Raw genomic sequence first — 18,240 nt, forward strand, 5'->3', positions numbered from 1 at the left:
ACATTTTCTGTTAGACAAACTATTCCTGAATCTGAAAAATTCAAAAATTGCATTGAAAAAGTTTGAAGAAGAAAATGAAGTTATTTCAACTTTGAAGAGCTTAGTTTCGGCGAAGAAAAAACATTTTGAAAATAATTTTGCAGTAGATGGTGTATCTTTTACCGAACAATAAAAATTTTTGCGGAAAATTTTTGTACATGCTTCTTTGTCTCGAAATCTTCAAAATAGTGGTTTTTCATCAATTTTTCATCTGGATTTTGCTTAAAAAAACAGTCATAACTTTTGACACATCTTTTTAGAAAAGATTTTCCGCAAAATTTAAAATAGTTCAATTAGTGACTGGGAGACAAGAAATAGACACAAAGTTGAGTCGTTTGACCCTGATGAAATATATTTTGTAGTATTTTATAAGTTGTATGTACAAGTGTGGCGGATATATTTGGGTCACTCCTAGAGGAACTAAGTGGATGGCAATTCTTTATTAAAAGTGTTAAAGACGGGGGGGGTACTTAGGCAAAAATAGGTGCTGGGTATGTGCGGACGGTAAGGGTTGGGTTTTTCACCTTTCAAAGTCTCTCTAAGGGTTACAAAAATCAGGAAATTTCAAAGTAGTCTCTCTAAGGGTGGGAAAAATCACAATTTTTAGAAAAAAATTTTAATTTTGAGAGAAAAATTACAAAAAAGTCTCACTAAGGGTAAGAAATTTTTGAAAATCAGGGAAAATTTTTCGAAAAAGTCTCTCTAAGGGTCACTTTTTCACTAAAATTTGGTCCCTCTAAGGGTCGCTTTTCGGAGGTCCCGTCCGCACATACCCCTCATTCACCAACCCTAGTACCCCCCCCCCCGGGGTAAAAGAATCTAAAATATAACTTTTATGTTCAGATACTAAAATCAATTTTCTGACTATGGTCAGAGCCCTTAAATCTCTCTTGAAATAATAAACGAAAAAGGCATTGGGCTTTTCCAGAAAGAATTTAGGGGTGGAGGATTTTTTTTGGAAATTTACCCCCCGGACATTGTGACTTTTGACGGGGCAGCAGGTCCGACCTCCCCCTCCCCCCCCCCCTGGACATTCAGAATTACCCCCCTTCCACTACCTCCGGACACTATATCCTCCTCCCCATGTACGAACATTTTCTGGAAGGGCCCATTCTTATGAAAAGAAGACTGGAAAGTGAAGCTTTGAGATTTGTGAGATGCTAATTTAATATTGCTTGGTTTTGTCTAACTTTCTAAAAACATTATTTTGAGCTATAAAGATGGGAAATTACAAATTTGTGTCAAATGTCAAATTAACTTTTTTTTGATATTCAATATTCCTGTGAGAACGGATCGAGTTCGAAACATTTCGGGAAAATCAAAATATTCTTTATCACCGTTCAACAAATTAACTTTTTTTGATATTATGACATTTTGAAAAAAAATTGTTTTACTGTACACCATGTTACATAAATTTTGACTTTACACAGCAAATAAAATATATTAATCTGAGAAAAATATCATCTGGGCTAAGGCTAAAATGACGACTCAAAATAAAAGTATTTCTCCTTGGAAGAATCCTTGCCTTTTTGGAGTTTTCAGTATCGAGGGATAAAGTGAGTACAGTATTTTATAAATATATTTTTAAACTCAAGGATATAAGAAGATAATTTCTCGTCTCAACTAGGTTAGAAATGGGCTGTTTTACATTTTCATTACATAAAATTGGAGGCATTTTGAAAAATTACAAAATCAATTTTCAATCTGACACTGAAATTCTGCTTTGTTTTGAAAATAATTCCTCTCGGCAACTGTATTATAAAACTCATTTCTTTCTAGTTTCAGCTTTAATAACCCGTTTAGCTATGAAGATCCAACTTGTTCTCCTTCTATCAACATTGTTGCTACTACCCACAATAATGGCGCTTGTTGTTGTTGAGAAAACTTTTGAAGAGAGACTCACTGATTATAGCAAGACAGTTCCTTACATACCGCATAGAAATACAGAGGAGTCATTACTCGAGTGCGAAAGATTTGTCACACGTTTATGTCGTGATAAAATGTATCGAAATGTCGATCATTTCAACAGGTATGTTTCTAATCATAAGTTCCTTCACGTCCCACCAGCGAAATTTTGTTCTCTCAGGAACGATATTTTCGGTAGCCGGTAGTTTTGATTAAGAGTTTAGCTATTGCTAAAGCCGAAATAATTCGATTCAAAGTTTACGCATTGAAGAATTTTTAGTTTTTTGAGAACGTCAAGTTAAACTTTCTTATCCCCGGTAAATGTTTCAAATCGTACTAGGTGGTCATTCTCAACGTCGTTGCGTGTTTTCAACGCATTTGTTGGTATGCCAGGAAAAAAACAGCGGAAATTCATCCGGAATGAGAAAGTTTAGCCATCATGCAGTATAATATTTACTCTAAAGAACAAAAAGGTATACAGATGACGATGTTTGCTAATATGATTTTTTCCCAAATGATTTGCAGTCGGTGCAATTTTGAGGTATGATGATTGCTAGTATAATTACTTGCTGGAAAGACAATTTCAAGTTGATTATAGGTTAAAACCCTTTTTTTTTTAAATTTGGGAATCTTAATAAGTTAATTCGAAATTATATGGGCCTTGTGTTTAGAAAATTTAAAAACATTTTAACGTATAATTTCTATCAATTTCTAGCTGTTGTGCTGTGGAATACCAGTTTTGCTTGGAAAGAAAAACACGAATTTCAGACGGCCTCCCTTGTGAAAACACACTGGTACCTGTCGTTTTTTGTTATACTCCTGACAACTGCTTCACATGCTACGTTGAAACTATTTTATGCACTCATGTATAGTAATTGAAAATGATTATCTTACAATCCAAAAGTCTGGTCAACAACCAAAACTATTTGTGAATGCTGGTTGGTTGACATTTGGCTCAGTTACATTATAATTTGTCGCTAACCAATTGGATTTTTCGAGAAGAGATAGAGTTTTTACAAGCCCTTATTTGATTTGGTTGGTTGTTAACCAGTATTAAAACAATTTTTGTTACTTTTTCTAAAAGAACACGTAATTTTTATTACTTCAAATGACCAATTATTGAAGTATCTTATAAAAACTCCATCTTATCTGCTTATTTCACAATTTATTGATTTATCTTATTTGTTGTATGTGAATATTCAGGCCTGGGGTTTGAATAAAACAAATTCAGTTATATGATTTCACGCAAACCCGATTTTCTGAATTTGTTTCGGGAAAAATCGGAGAGTTTGCGGATAATCGGTGGATTTTTACGTTCACGCAATTTTTTATTTTAACTCACGCATTCACGCAAACCACATCCTAAGGCATCCCATCCTTTCTGTAGCATACATAGGATCCTTTCCTCAAATATTTTATTTTAATTTTTCTTCACTATTTACAATCTTCAAAATATTACTTAATTACGAAATATCACTCACACGTAGCTGTATTCTAAATTCAATGTTTTCATCAATTTTCAAGCATCGAATACAGTTGGCACTCTCCAATTCGACGTGCTACTAAAGGGAAGAGATTTTGGCGGGAATTTAATTTGGCGGATAGCTTGAAAAATAAAATTTGGAGGATGAAGAATATTTTTGGCCAAAAAACGGGGAATGAATACAATAATTCAAATTTGGCAGATGGCGGGAAAAATAATTTTGATTGGAACTTAATTTGGCGGATTTTGGTCAAATCCGCCAAATTTTCTTTCCGCTAAAATTTCTTTCCCTTAAGGTATTCGGTACGCTCTATTATTCCAATTATTCGATGATAATGTAAGTCAACGCCATCAAGAACTCTTGTAAACGACGCTTTACTATTCTATACACTCCCTTGAAATCTAAGTTCTCTTGAAAATCGGATTAGAAAGCGTAAACTGTATTTTCTTTCCTTCAATATCACGGTTTCACGCAACGGTAATAAATATCCGTGACAGTGTCTTCACCGTACATTCCCCTCTTATACACCAATTGTAAACTGACCACGCAACGTTTGGTGTCTCGTGATTGGATAATCTGCTTAGCGCAGTATTTATTCAAATTTTTGACGTCGTCGGTGGTGCCACGGACACCGTTATACGTAATATCTGAGATGTGGATGGCCCCTTGACATGTAAGCTCAATTTCTTGATTCCCTCTTGCAGATGCTAGAAAAGAAAATGACTGCAGTAAGGAACCTTTAAAATTCAATAAAGGACTGACAAAGCCGATCATTGAATAAGGGTAGAAAGGCATCTAGATCGAGGAATAAGTCCATCAAAAGTCACCATTTTCCAAAGTGTCATATTAGTTTAAAGAATTTTGAGAGGAGTGAAAATATCTCTTGGTCGCCACAGGTTTGTTAAGATTAGAACTCTTTATTTATATTATCCTCTACTTTATCTAAGTTTTCAGGCTTGCAGGTTTGGTGTCATATTGAGTGATAAGCTGTCGAGGATGCTAAAAGAGCTGCGGTTAGAATTACTAGAATGTTAGAAGAGCATGAAATCTATGTTAAAAAAATCTTGAGCATACCTCTATGTGGAAGCATACCGTAAACAGGTGCTGAAACAAAATAAAAGGAGATATTTTCGAAAAAGTATTCATATGGTAATTTAAAAGAGTTTTGGATGGACAGCTTAGTACTAACAAAATTCGTCTTAAATACACCTTTTCGACCGCAGTCGCGCAGTCAGGCGCGTGTCACTTTATTATTTAATTATCCTCCTAACTCGATCCAATCCTTTTTTACGCCTTTTTCTATTGTCTCTTGGTACGAAAAAAAAGACTGGAACGGTTTTAGGGTGGTAAAACGAACAAAGAAATGCCCGCGCGGTAATTGGCGGCTACGGACAAAAAGGTGTATCATATAAGAGCTCTTGACAAAACCTCGGGGCTCAAAAGTATAACTCTTACAGCTTCCTTACTCTGCTCTCCTACGCAAGAGTGTATGGCTGCTAGGAAGCCGATAAAAGGACAAACTATAAGACCCTCCAAAGAGTTCCTCCCATTGAACTATCAAATACCATTGGAGCTTGGAAATAGCATGAAATTTCAGATAAGATCAAAGGTTTGATAGTCCATTGTGTTTTTAGTAACTCCTTCTTTATCATTCTTGAGTTTTTTTAGGGTTATATCATAGCAAACTCTGGAGATGTCTTACCAGTCAACGGCATTCCACCACTGCTTGCTCCAGTATTAGTGACAATGTTTGTATCATTGTAACGTTCTATTAAGCCTTGGAAATCTGTCAACAGTTTCCTATCAGCTATGGCGAGAAAAGAAAAGATTATAATCGAAGGAAAATTAATATTTAATGTTTTTTTTTAACATATTTTTCTTTAATAAAATTCATTTTGAGCATGGTAACACCGTTCTGTCACAGACCAGCTGGGGCCCCAGCCTCACTGGAAATTTTGGCAAAAATTTCGTCCCTGGTAGGAAAGGTACCCTAGAATTTCAGCCCCACTGAGAAAATGACTTTGATTTCATCCCCATTTGAAATTCATTGTTTAGAAATTGCACTCCAAAACCATCCCTACTGGATTTTTTAACCTTGATGAAATAATAGAATTTTTATCCCCATTGAGATTTCAATTGAAATTTTTATCCCCGCTGTAAAAAAAAAGTTTCACCGAGGCTGTGAGAAAGGGGTGTAGGGTATTTTTACGAATTCTATGGGATGGTTTCAAAGTTGATCGATGAGCAGAATTGGCTCTTTTTTGAACGGTTTGGCGGATATTGAGCAAAATCAGGACGACGGTGGTTCGAAAAATAGGTTAGCCTTAGAATTTCGCCAAAATTTGGTTGAAATTTCGAAATTTGTAAAAGAATATTCAATATTTCCGAAATTATTGACAAAATTCTTGAATCTCAAAAAATACTTTCAATGGTGGAATTTTGGTTCCTGACGGCCTAACAGAGTTTGACGGAGGTAACTCTTAACTCCCCAATTAAATTGCAATCAAATTTCGTCAGCAGCAAGGTTTAATATTGACAACAGAAAGAAATACAGTGATTGGATGGCTCGAAATCGATTGCCAATTCTAATCTTATTTTTGAATTAATAGACAAATACACCTCTGTCTCACAGCCCCGGTGAAACTTTTTTCTCAGTGGGGATAGAAATTCCTATTGAAATCCTAATAGGGATGGAAATTATTTTGTTCCAAGGTTGAAAAATTCAGTGGGGTGGTTTTGGAGTGCAATTTCTGAGCATTTGATTTCTAGCGAAGATGAAATCAAAGTCAATTTCCCTATGGGGCTGAAATTCCATTTTTCATTCCAGATTTCGGCCAGTGGGGATGGGGTCCCAGCGGAAAAAGTTAGGTACATTGAAAACAGTTTATTTTTTTCGAAAACATTAAAGAATTCCTTACATTGACAAGCGTTCATATACATTGTGATGTAAGGTACAAATCCAAGTGTAATACCAATGATGAGAACACAGAAATAAGAGAAACACATGACGGTCTTTGGGTGTCGTTTAAACCATTTCACTAAATCGAATCTCTAAAGGAAGACGAAAATGAAGATTGAAAAACATTAGTAATAGCGTATACGCCTTTTCGACTGTAGTCGCGCGGTCAGGTGCGTGCCACTTCAATATTTGATTTACCACCGTAAATTCGCTCCAATCCAATTTTTTCTATTGTCTTTAGGTGCGAAAAAAAGATTAGTACGGTCTTAGGGTGGAAAAACGGACAAAAAAATGCCCACGCCGCAATTGGCGTCTACGGTCGAAAAGGTGTTTTAAGAAACCAACCTTAGGATGCGTAGTATTTTTTGTGGGATGCAACCGTATCTGATTGGTTCGAAAGTAGATAGGATTTTGAGACTTTTTTGAGAGAGGGCCTGCAAATAGGACCAAGGAAGATGTTTTTGGTAAATACTAGAAGTCACGACCAGCTCAAGAGAATGGGTACTAGTGTCAGACTAATACATCAAGTTTAGACGAGTTTCATTTTTGAGTCACTTGAACCACTTTTTAATTTTACTGATGGACGTGATACAAACCTCTTCTGAGCGCTATCAGAATCATAAAAAAGCGGGCTAAGGGACTGGATTCGAGTCTGAGTGTGTAATCAAAGTACAATTAAAAGTAATTTCCTTGAAATTTGGAAATTTTCATCATTTTTTTAATTCAATATTTCTCACCCTTTGTACTTTGAAAATCTCTCTTGTAATCTCGATCCTTTTTCCATTGTCAATCCCGCCTCCACCGCCCCCAAAGTTGTTATTGCTTGTATAAGGTGCAGGTGGTTCTTGGGCGTATGTTGGAGCTTCGTGATAGCGTATTTTTCTACCTGTACTGTTCGACCAATGGGCGTTATTTGAATTAGGCGGTTGCTGTATGGATGGATATTGTTTACGGGCGTAGTTATGCTGCATCTTTGTTTATTTTGTAATCTGGAAAATTTGGTGATAACTTAATGCTTCGAATTCCATTGGCCAGACCAACCCAATAGATACAAAAATAAAATTTAATAACATTTTATTTTGAACGTTTTACTTGTATATGCGCTGATGATGTTTTTTAATAAAACGGAAAAGCTTAAGCTGAAAAATATTTGTCGAAATGTTTTTTGAATCAAAACAAAGATACAAAAAAACTTCATTTGAAATTGAAGATAAATAGTGACTGAGATCAAAAATGATATTATCGTTTTGGTGATAGTTTCAAAACGAGGCAGGGGTTGTACTTGGCGTAATAAATGAAAAGGAGTATTTCTTCAGTGATAGTAATCACAATATACGATATGTTTCCAAATAAAATTCATGCCAGTAAGATCTCTTCTTTCCACCAGAGCTTGTAAACAAACCTTTTATGCTAAAAATTCAAACCTTTCAAGAATTTAAACGTCCGCAAAATAAATAATATTCTGATATTTTTCATCTTCCAATGAATGAAAAATATTCCCGGAAATATATCATCGTTTTTTTGAACCAGGCAAATAATTTATGTGAAAAATAGACAACAAAATAAATAAATTAAATATATAGTCGCTTTTTATGAGTCATCTTAGTGCTCTACCCAAGAGTGCTATTTTTAATTCAAACTTTTTGGCGTTATGAGTTTTTAATTTAAGTTTGTTCTTTTTAATAACGAAAGTCCGAAAAAAATTGTATGTGTTTTTCCTTAAAATGTGCTCCTGGATTTTAAGAACCGATGTCTTTAAAAGGCGACCGCTGGATTTTACCTGGGTGTTTAGAGAAAAGTCTCTCCTAGATTTATCCATAAAATTTACTCTCCTGGAAAAAAAGAACAGATATTTCAAAAAGATCTGCCGGCGGCTACTCTTGAACCTGCATAGGATGTGAATCTCCAAACCACACTCTTTAAGTCCGAAAAAGAAAACCTTAATTAAAGTTCCAACGAATTTTTCAGAATTTCAAAAAACGATTAAATTAAATAGTCATAAATCAAACTGACACTTAACCTCCAAGCAGATTGTGACGACTATGCGCATGGACATCATATGGCTTCAGAAGAGGATCTTTTTTGGCTAGCGGAACCCTTTGATGATTTGCCATGATTTTCATTCAGATTTTGAAAAAATATTGAATGAGCTTTTGAGCGCGGTGATTGGCTAAAGTAAACAATCGGACCAAAATCTAATGTCAATCATAAACATTTAAACATTAGACCCATTCGATCGATTTTGATTTCGTTTTTAGGCAGTAGGAAATGGATTACACGTTTTTTTAATAAGAACATTCAAAAATTTTTGAGGCCTTGAGATGTTCTTAACTTTTTGAGTCTTAAGCTTAAAAATGTTCTCAACATGTTATTTTTGCCATTTTTGGGTATTTTTGTCAATTCGGTGTTCTAGAGTCTGCAAACAAAGACTTGGAATGATCTTTACTTTTTCTTAACATTTTTGCTATCGAAGCCTTACTGTATGTTATGATATAGTTTGTTCTTATAAAAAACCCATGTATGAGAAAAACTGTCACGTAACTTCGTTTCAACGTTCGTATAACATTACTTTGAGGATGCACGTTTTTATTATAATCAAGTTGGATGGCTGAAATTTTAGAAGAAATAAGAACAAGACTTGCCTGAGAATTGAACAAATCAGCCAAATTTGCTGTAAATGAATCCATAAGAAACTTCCGTAATTGCAGATATGTCACTGACAAGAGGGTAGATTTAACCAAAGAAAATTATATTGGTCAGTTAATTTACGAAGCCCGAATAAGAATATTAGACTCGAAACTGTCAAAAATAAGCATATCCAGGCTAAGCCCAAATTAATATGTTCTAATAAACATACGTTAAATGGGAGTTGTTTGGCACGAACAGACACCCCTGTTTCACTACCCCGGAGGAATTTCAAATTTTTACGCGTTAGATAAAACAGAAGAAAAATTTAAGCCCAAAACTATGTGATTTGATCGCGAATATTATACTTTGAAGCTTATTGAAGTCGCCATTGTAAATTCAAAATTTAATTAGAAGATAAATATAGATATCTGTAAAACTTTTAACTGAAAGCCACTTGCAGTTATAATGCTCCCTAATAATTCCACCAATAAAATCAAATTAAAAAATTAATCATCTCTCAGATATATTCGTCATTTCTTGAAAGTATATTGTGAGAAAATAAAATTTAAAGGGCCCTTACTGCTCCTTTGCTTTTCTAAACCACGTCTACAAAAATTCATTTTGCTTTTATTCTTTTATTTAATATTTTTCCCAAAATTCATAAGCATATTTTAAATATATTTAAATCATCAAATCGAAAGCTATAAAAATTGATAATAAAAATGAAGAAAATATATTAACAGGGTCAAAATAGTTATTTATTTATTTAACTTCTTTTTTTCCTAAGGGAAAAAGGACCCTGCGTTGTTAACTTTTAAAAATCTCACTTAGGGAAAATGAGGTTAATTATTTATAAAGGTCTTGGGTACTTTTGATGAGTTTGAACATTAATAAAGTTGTACTTTTTTTATGAATTTTTTCATAATTTAAAAGTTTGTCAATCTTTGTAAAAATAGATTTATGACTCCTTGAAAAAACCCGCTCTATAATATCATACCTTCTTGACAATCTTTAATAATTTGGTTGAGGTTCCAGATCATACTTATTCGACCCAACGACTATCTATGACTCAGGCCATCACCTTGGCAACTAGCGACATGACGACAACTGGCTAATATGAGCAAACTTTCATGTAGTACCTCGAAATCATCACCCTCCAATCAAAAGTCAAATATATCAATAATATGACTCAGGCCATCACCTTGGCAACTAGCGACATGACGACAACTGGCTAATATGGGCAAATTGTCATGTAGTACCTCGAAATCATAACCCTTCGATCAAAAGTCAAATAGATCAATAATATTCGCGAATCATACCGTCAATAATGGGTTATACAAATTAAAATCTTCTAATAAGAAATCTTTTAAAATTTTGACAGGAAAAATTCCCACTATAAGCCTTCCTATCTAACAATTTCATCTCGGACCAATCATTTATATCGAGTTGTTATGAAAACCCCGTTGCCGGGTTATTTCGTCCTTCAATAGGTTTAACGCGGAGCGACCTTTTTCATTCGCTAAATTATATAAGACCAACCCCTTTTCCCAGAAAAAATAATTTTTCTGTGTAAATTTTCTCACTTAAGAATTTGAAATAATTTCTAAAGGTTACTTTCTTTTTATAAGATGAACAAATTATTTCTTGATTTATTTTTCACGCCCTTGTGACACGTGTGAAGATCCGCCCTAGAATTTTATTTCTTTTTTTGTGAATAAAAAAGTAAGTCAGTGAAGCTTTTGGGAAAAAAATCCTAAAAAAACCGAAACAATGATTTTAGGTAAGAAAACTGTATTATCTGTGGCTTCAGATAAAATTTCGGTGTAATTTTGGTTTCAGCTTTTTAAAAGCATTATCAGGAGAGTTTTCCGTCATCACAAAAGAAATTCTAAAATAATTTTTTCCAGCCTATTTTGAAGTAAGTAAAAAATTCCCGTAGGGTGGTTCCTTTCATAATGATCAGTCTATTCATCCATTTTTTATTTCAACCTTTGAAGTTTTTGATTGTATTAGATAATATGGAATAGACAGTTCTATTTTCTAGAATATTTTTCATATATTCTCGTATGTCAAATTTATTCAACTTTCCAAAGGAGAAAGTTAAATGCATGACTAACAATCATTTAGAATTTGACTTTTGAAATTACTTTGGGGTTCGTGAAATTTTGCTCATTTACGATGAAATTTTAAGTCTACTGCTAACGTTATTCGTACTTAGTAGATTTTTTTCTCGTTGATTTGTCGTCTATGCTATGGACATTAGATGGACGTTGATCCGAGGCTTTGTGAATCAGTGCCCGGTGAAAATGATATTAGGCTGCTATTCTTCTAATAAACAGTGCCGTAGGAAGCATTTTCATATTGAGGGGGCTGAAGTTTAGTGACACCGCGAGGGCCAACCATGGTTTGGCCCGAGGGGGGGAATTTTGAAAATTTGAGCTCTAGATTGCTTGAAAATGTACTCAATTGTGACAATTATGACAAATTAAAAAAGAAAAACTTTGCATTTAGCAAAATAACCATTTTTGAAAAAATTATTGGGGGGGCATAGCCCCCCCCTTGCCCCCCAGTTGCTACGGCAGTGATAAATCATATATAATTTTGTATTTTTCCAAGAAGTCTGTCCTTGACTCGTGACTCTGAAATCGATCAAGTTTAACGAAAGTTTAAAATAATTTATAAACGAGCAAAAATTGTGTTTCTGTATAGCAAGATGTTTCCTAAACAGTTTCTATCATGGTTGATCTGAAATGGGCTCTTGAGACCCCTGTGTATAGACAATACTTAAAAAATCTTGCTCGCCGAATGTAACATTACTCTAAGATCCAAATAAAAGGGTGTGGGACCTAGTTAACGGGAGGGGCTGGAAATGTTCTCTAAATAAGGCAATTATACACTAAACCCAGGTTATGTAAAGCAATCCAGCCTTTGATTGAAAATGAAAATATTTTCAAAAATAAGTAAAAGGGGAGTCCGAATAAGAACAGGGGTTGGACCCAAATATTTTTTCGACAATTGAAAATAACTGGTTTGGGACGTTTATAGTGAGTATTGCTCTTTATGTAATGACATTGAATGACATTGATATTCTGATGCAGAGAAGTAATCAACAGAAAAATGGGTGGACATTTCTTAAACGAGGAAAATGAAGAAAAAGCTGCAAAGATTTTATTATCAAAAGAATATGATGGAAGTAACAAGTCTGGAAAAGTAAGCCATTTTTTTAAAATTTAAATTCAAACTGCTACTACTAAGAACTCCTGATTTGGAGATTGCACTACCTTTGTCAATCGACCAGGATATTAGAAAAGATATTAGTTAGAAAATGGGCTTAAAGATTGACTTCTTTAAGAAGTTTTTGGCTAAAATGTTTGAAAATATGACCCTGAATAAAATCCTAAATTTCCGTTAGATTTTCTAACCCTCTAAGACTTTACCGAAAAGGGTACCCAGCGAAGAACTGGTTTTACCTTTTTGGTTTTGTGAGTCCTCCTTGGATGTTTACTATGCTATAGTCTAAGACAAATCACTATCTAAGAAATAAGCCCAAAGCCGAAGAAAATTCGCAAAGGGGATATTTTTGCCAAAAAGAGTTTACAGTCGATAGAGTTTGCAAGTTTCTCTCCCACCGATTTTTTCTCCATATACCGCCATAACGTCATACCGCCATATTTTCCTGCCTTTACTACACTGTAACAGAAGATAACATTGTCTACTTTGTCTACTTTGGATGACACATTTCCACCTCTTTCATTACCTACAGACTTGAACCCAATCCCCTTAGTTTGTTCTTTAAGATTCCGATATCGCCCAAGAAATTATTGTACCTAAATACGCCCAGCTGGCACACAACGTTGTTTCAACGTTAATATAACGTTATATGGACGTTGTGAACGTTAGATAAGCGTTGAAACAACGTTGTGTGCCTGCTGGGCGTCCATCAGTAAAATCAAAAGTGGTGCAAAAGACTCTGGGTACGAGATTGTTATTGGGCTTTTCCAGAAAAAAACCGTATACCCCCTGTTGAGGAGGTCTATCATTTTGTAGCTGGAAATGACGTAACCCCCTGGAATTTCCAGGCAATTCCAGGATTAAACCCCTCTGGAATTCTGAATTTCAGTAGGATTTAAAAGGCTACCCCCATGGAATTCCAGTTATTTTTGACAGATATGGAAATGGACCTCCTCAACAGGGGTATACGGTTTTTTTCTGGAAAAGCCCATTGCCTGGCTACCCAAACTGGAAATCACCACCATCAACAATACAGTACTTGCAGTAGTGAAACGTTTTCTCTATATCTATTTTTTTTCGTTACAGTGTACGAAGTATTGCAGTAAATTACCATATCTTCTTTTGTATACTTTCATCTTTCTATTGGGATTTATCGCTGGTCTGACTCTTCCATTAACACAACATTTACAAACAAGTTTGATAGGTGAGTATCTCAATAATGTATTGTACAGTAGAGCCTCTACATTGCCTCTTACGGCTAACAACCCCAAAAGTTCGTTCATTAATCAAATGAAAAAAATTCCGCTGAAATTGTAAATTTCCAAATAATTCGAGAGAGAGAGAGGAATCGAGCTGACCAACTAAAAAAGCTCCACAAAAACTGTTTTGTGAATTACAAGCCAAATTTGTTTGTACTGCCTATTCCTGTTATTTTAAGCAAATAGCTGGCGGAAAGTAGGCTGTTAAATGTTAAAATGTTAAAAAGATATATAAAGTTTTGCAGTTACTTTAGACACCCAACTTTTTACCCACTTTCATAAAAGGTAAACACAATGAATGCTAGTTTTTTTCATTGTCTTTTTTTTTCAGATAAAAAGATTCAAAAGTTAGAGTTGATCGTTGAAAGATTCGAATCGAAAGGTAATTTTGCTATAATTCCACCGAAGTACCTATTTTTTTCTATTTTATAATTTCTCGTGTGTTTCTTTCCTGAATCTTTAGTTTTACCTGCAAAAGTACCCTACTGTAAATTACACTTTCGTTTTCTTGTGTTAGAAAATTTACAGGTTTATAGGATTCCCGATACTGATTTACACTTCTGTACCACAAAAAGAAGAAATCCTTACTCATTGAAATAAAGATCATCGATCCAGGGCTTTTACTATCCCAGCTGGCAAGGGGCTGGCACACTACGTTCTTTCAACGTCAATTTAATGTTCAAAACGTCCTCCATTTAACGTTAGATGAACGTTGAAGCAACAGCTGGGATAGATAAGACATAGGACAATCTGGGAGAAAACAATTTCAAACCAACAAGTCCATTTATATAAAAATTTTAGACTGTATATTCTTTTTTATCCGCCATAGTTTCCTCCATCAGTAACAACTCACTGACATTCAAGAATCAGATAATGGATGCTTTGACTGAGGCTATTTCAACCAGAAATAATCGGTCAATAAAGCAACAGTATTTAGCCCGATCTCAAGACAATCTATTAAAGAAATCTATCACAAAAACTTTATCGACACAGCATGCTTCAACAACAAAAGCTGCAACCACTACAACAATGGCTTTCACACCAACTCCAAGCCAAGATAAAACTGGTAAACTTTACTAGTAACGCACACATGCATAGTATATTACTGTGCTACTTTTACGCGTAATACATCGTAATTTCTTTTGTTACTTCTATTACAGTATATATGATTAAGGATGCTGCATTGGACTCCAAATCCCGGGGGGGCAGTCAGACAAATTGACCGACGGGTATGTGCGGCGGTTAAGGGTATGTTTTTCAAAATATCAGAAATGCACTGTAAAGGTGGACTTTTGATAAATGCACTGTAAGGGTGGAAATTTCAGCAAATCTGGGAAAAATTGCAAATTTCTGCTCGAAAATGTAGATTTTTTTTGCTCTAAAAGAGTTTAAAATTTGAAAAAATGCACTGTAAGGGTATGAATTTCACCGATTTTTTTCTGCACTGTAAGGGTGCGATTTTAAAAGCCATTTTTTTCGCCGCACATACCGTCAGTTGGTAAACCCACTGCCCCCCCTGGGCTCCAAATACCCTGGTACCCAGAAGCCTTTTGGGGATATTGACTTTATTGTCACTTATTTCCTTGAGAATCTGGGTAGATGTTGGGTTATCATTCCAGCCACTTTATTCAATATCCAATGTCATACATCTGATCTATTTTCAGTCGCCGGCCCCGACAACGTGGACATCCATCTATCATGTCCTCTCTTCTACAACATCAACATCAAATCAGTGTATTATCAAAACGTGCAAGCCAGTAGCGATTCTCTCAAACGTCTTCAAAATGTATGCAATGATTCTACTCTTATTTCTGGCAATCGTACCAAATGTGCTGTCAGCTTGTTGAAAGCTTATGGTTCATCTTTTGGTGGAACTATGAAAGTGATGTATAATTGTATTCCAGGTCTTTGACTTTGAGATGACTTCTCAATAAGAATATTGAAGTAAAAAGTATTTTGAAAATTGAATTCAAATATACAAAAAAAACAAAACTATCATGCAATATGTTACAGCCTCCGAAGGAGAACTTTCAGAATGAAGTAAAGTAACAACCCCGTCTCACGAACTAGATTAGACCCCCAACTCACTCAAATCATTTCAAAAGAAACAGTTTTGGGAATAACTAAAGGACATCAGTCTTTTCGTTCACATTGAATTTGACCTTTTCATTTTATTCGATATTCGATATTCGATTTATTATTATATATTTAAAAATAAAACAGCGACTGGGGTTATTCTCAAGATCTAAATCCATTTTAATAAAGCTATCCTTGATCGATTCTATTGTATTGATTTATTCCGAAAATACAAATATCACGTTAAGAAAATTAAAATTCAAAATCAGACTGGGAAATTTATTTGTAATTGTTGCATGATTGTAAATATTTCAAATATTTAATTTCATTAAGAATTTTATGTCCAATGTATTTAATCTAGACCCTCGGTTTTTAACATCTCCTACATTTTCATGAAAACCTCTTCTACGCTTCAACATTTGTCCAACAACTCTGGCACGACCGCCTCTTCTTTTTTCAGGATCCAATAAAAGCTTATTACTGTTGTCATTGAAATCTTCATCTTCTTTCGTATTCTTTACAAATAGTTTGTTTGATAGAAACAACTCCAAGAATGACCTTGAAACACTACAGCTTCAAACACACAAAAAGCCTTCAATAATTTTGGATGTTCTTATAAAAGGAAACAAGTAGAAGGCGAAAATGGGCGTAATTAATAGGAAGCTCCTACATCAAGGTATGTAATATTTTTTAAACTTCCTTGATATTCCCACCAAAAAGCAGGCAAAGTTTTTGATAACTAATGACTGGCCATAGTAAAAAAGGTTATGAAGCTACTTATGAATACTGTGAGCCTTAGATTAAACGGGTCTTTTAAAGCTCTATCTGTTCGCACACACCAAGCAGCCATTTTTTTGGCTAAGTGCACCTCTGGAGCTAGATCTTCCTCATTAAGCTCTTTGAGTCATGTATTTTAGGCTTTTTGCTGCGCTTTTCTTCGAATTCAACTCTTAATTGTCTAAAGAAGAACATTTTTATTTTATCGAGTTGTTAAGGCATTTATCCCGCATTTATCTATGATGTTTATTTGGCATTTACGACATCGACTAGATGGTTAGTTTCGTGGTTTTTAGCAAGGGTAGCAAGTCTTCTTTGCAGATGATGTTGAATGATTTCAACGGCTATGTTGCTATGAGATAATGACAGTCCAGTCAATGATATGTCGTTGAAATCTTTTGAAAGATCATCAAGTTTACGGACTCGATGACAATAAAATTGTTCGATTTGATCCATCGGTTAATGACCCCAGGTTCCAAATTCCATTATTACTGTTTTCAAGAAGTATCATTGTCAACAAAGAAAATATTAGTTTACCCTCGTCAAAAGACAACAAGGAAAATATCTCTCGTCAAAGGAGGAGAACAAATAATAGACAGCAATAATTGAGATGATTGAGTAATGACTTGTAATCCAAGGCAACCTCGTGATAAAAAAACTAATGTGATTTTTCTTGTTAAATGCTTGTTCAAATAACAAAGAGGGGTATCTTCCTATCACTTGGTATAACATTACAGATAGAGAAGTTTTTTGTCACTGTTGAACTTTGATTCAGTGTGATCACAAGATTTGATCATTCAAGAATTTAAAATTCTAAACTTCTGGTAAGTTACCACTCTCTTTTGTTCCTTTCTCTAAGGACAACTTTTTCAGCTCGATTGCATTTAATACACATACAATGTATTGTGAAAGCAAGTGGGCGTGGCAGATTTTCACTTTTTAAATTTCTGTCTTATATGGTTTCCACCCTACCCAAATTTCCCATTTTTGTTAGATATCAAGTGTTGGATAAGGTGTAAAGGCGCATTAACTTAACCGAACGGCTATTTTTGGAGTTTAGTACGAAGTATGGGGAGGAATAGGAGGGATAGGAGGGGGATTTTCATGAAGAGGTGTGTCATCTGTTACTTTCAAATATTATATTAATATTTTGGGAAGGGGTCAAACATAATACAGGTGTTTATTGAAGAAGGCAAAATTTAGTTTTCATATTAAAGCTTTGTAGTGTTAAAATTGGGAATGATATTAACTTCCTAGAACACGTCATTTTTATTACTTTAAATGACCAATTATTAAAGTATCTTATAAAAACTCCATCTCATCTGCACAGGGTTGATATATAAACAATTCTTTATCTCTTTCAGATACTAAACCAACTTCATCATGAATGTTTTGTGGGCTTTAATCTGGTTGATTCTTCTATTATTTATTGGTTGGCCTATTGCTGGATTCTGTGCTGGATGGTACGTTCTATGTTTACCATTCGAAGTATGTATCAGTCCCTTGAAAGAATTGAATGAACTTTTATACAAAGGTGTTAAGCTACCATGGGAAATGGCTCACCGCTTGAAGGAAGGACGATCTGGATGGTGATGCGCTGTTTTAGATGATAAATGACATTTACAAAACAATCAAAATATCCGACAGATTCATTCCAGATATGCACTTTCTGCACCAACTCATACATCCAACTCATGATACGCTTCCTCGTTTCATACCTTGTATTTTCCATGCTGACACTTGTAATATGTTATTACTGGCAGTATTTCTTTCATCATTTTTACTTTAAAGTTTCTTGAACCCATTCATCTTCGCTAAATTATTTTCATTTGCATTTTTATTTACCTAGATTTATATTTCGTAATAAAAAAAGAAAAATAAA

The 18,240-nt window shown here is 34.5% G+C and overlaps 2 protein-coding genes and 2 long non-coding RNA genes across 4 annotated transcripts; 3 read left to right on the forward strand and 1 right to left on the reverse strand.

Annotated features, from left to right (window-relative positions):
• The first annotated feature begins 1,231 nt into the window (after positions 1 to 1,231).
• Positions 1,232 to 3,053, forward strand: LOC136805870 (uncharacterized). The gene is made up of 3 exons (XR_010846460.1): positions 1,232 to 1,595; positions 1,819 to 2,068; positions 2,660 to 3,053. It is a non-coding gene; the product is annotated as an uncharacterized lncRNA (long non-coding RNA).
• A 150-nt stretch (positions 3,054 to 3,203) lies between these two features.
• Positions 3,204 to 7,393, reverse strand: LOC136805869 (uncharacterized). The gene is made up of 5 exons (XM_067062436.1): positions 7,125 to 7,393; positions 6,347 to 6,479; positions 5,131 to 5,235; positions 4,503 to 4,532; positions 3,204 to 4,135 (listed from the first exon to the last, which is right to left on the reverse strand). The coding sequence occupies exons 1-5, from the start codon at positions 7,356 to 7,358 to the stop codon at positions 3,888 to 3,890; spliced, it is 750 nt and encodes a 249-aa protein (XP_066918537.1). The 5' UTR covers positions 7,359 to 7,393; the 3' UTR covers positions 3,204 to 3,887.
• A 4,679-nt stretch (positions 7,394 to 12,072) lies between these two features.
• LOC136805960 (uncharacterized) lies at positions 12,073 to 15,769 on the forward strand. The gene is made up of 5 exons (XM_067062551.1): positions 12,073 to 12,225; positions 13,333 to 13,450; positions 13,837 to 13,887; positions 14,335 to 14,571; positions 15,170 to 15,769. The coding sequence occupies exons 1-5, from the start codon at positions 12,133 to 12,135 to the stop codon at positions 15,415 to 15,417; spliced, it is 747 nt and encodes a 248-aa protein (XP_066918652.1). The 5' UTR covers positions 12,073 to 12,132; the 3' UTR covers positions 15,418 to 15,769.
• Positions 15,770 to 17,089: 1,320 nt separating this feature from the next.
• Positions 17,090 to 18,240, forward strand: LOC136805961 (uncharacterized). Its single transcript, XR_010846472.1, has 2 exons — positions 17,090 to 17,182; positions 17,723 to 18,240. It is a non-coding gene; the product is annotated as an uncharacterized lncRNA (long non-coding RNA).

The sequence above is a fragment of the Clytia hemisphaerica genome, unplaced genomic scaffold (assembly GCF_902728285.1).
Source record: "Clytia hemisphaerica strain Z4C2 unplaced genomic scaffold, Clytia hemisphaerica genome assembly, whole genome shotgun sequence".
In the NCBI taxonomy this organism is placed as follows: domain Eukaryota; kingdom Metazoa; phylum Cnidaria; class Hydrozoa; order Leptothecata; family Clytiidae; genus Clytia; species Clytia hemisphaerica.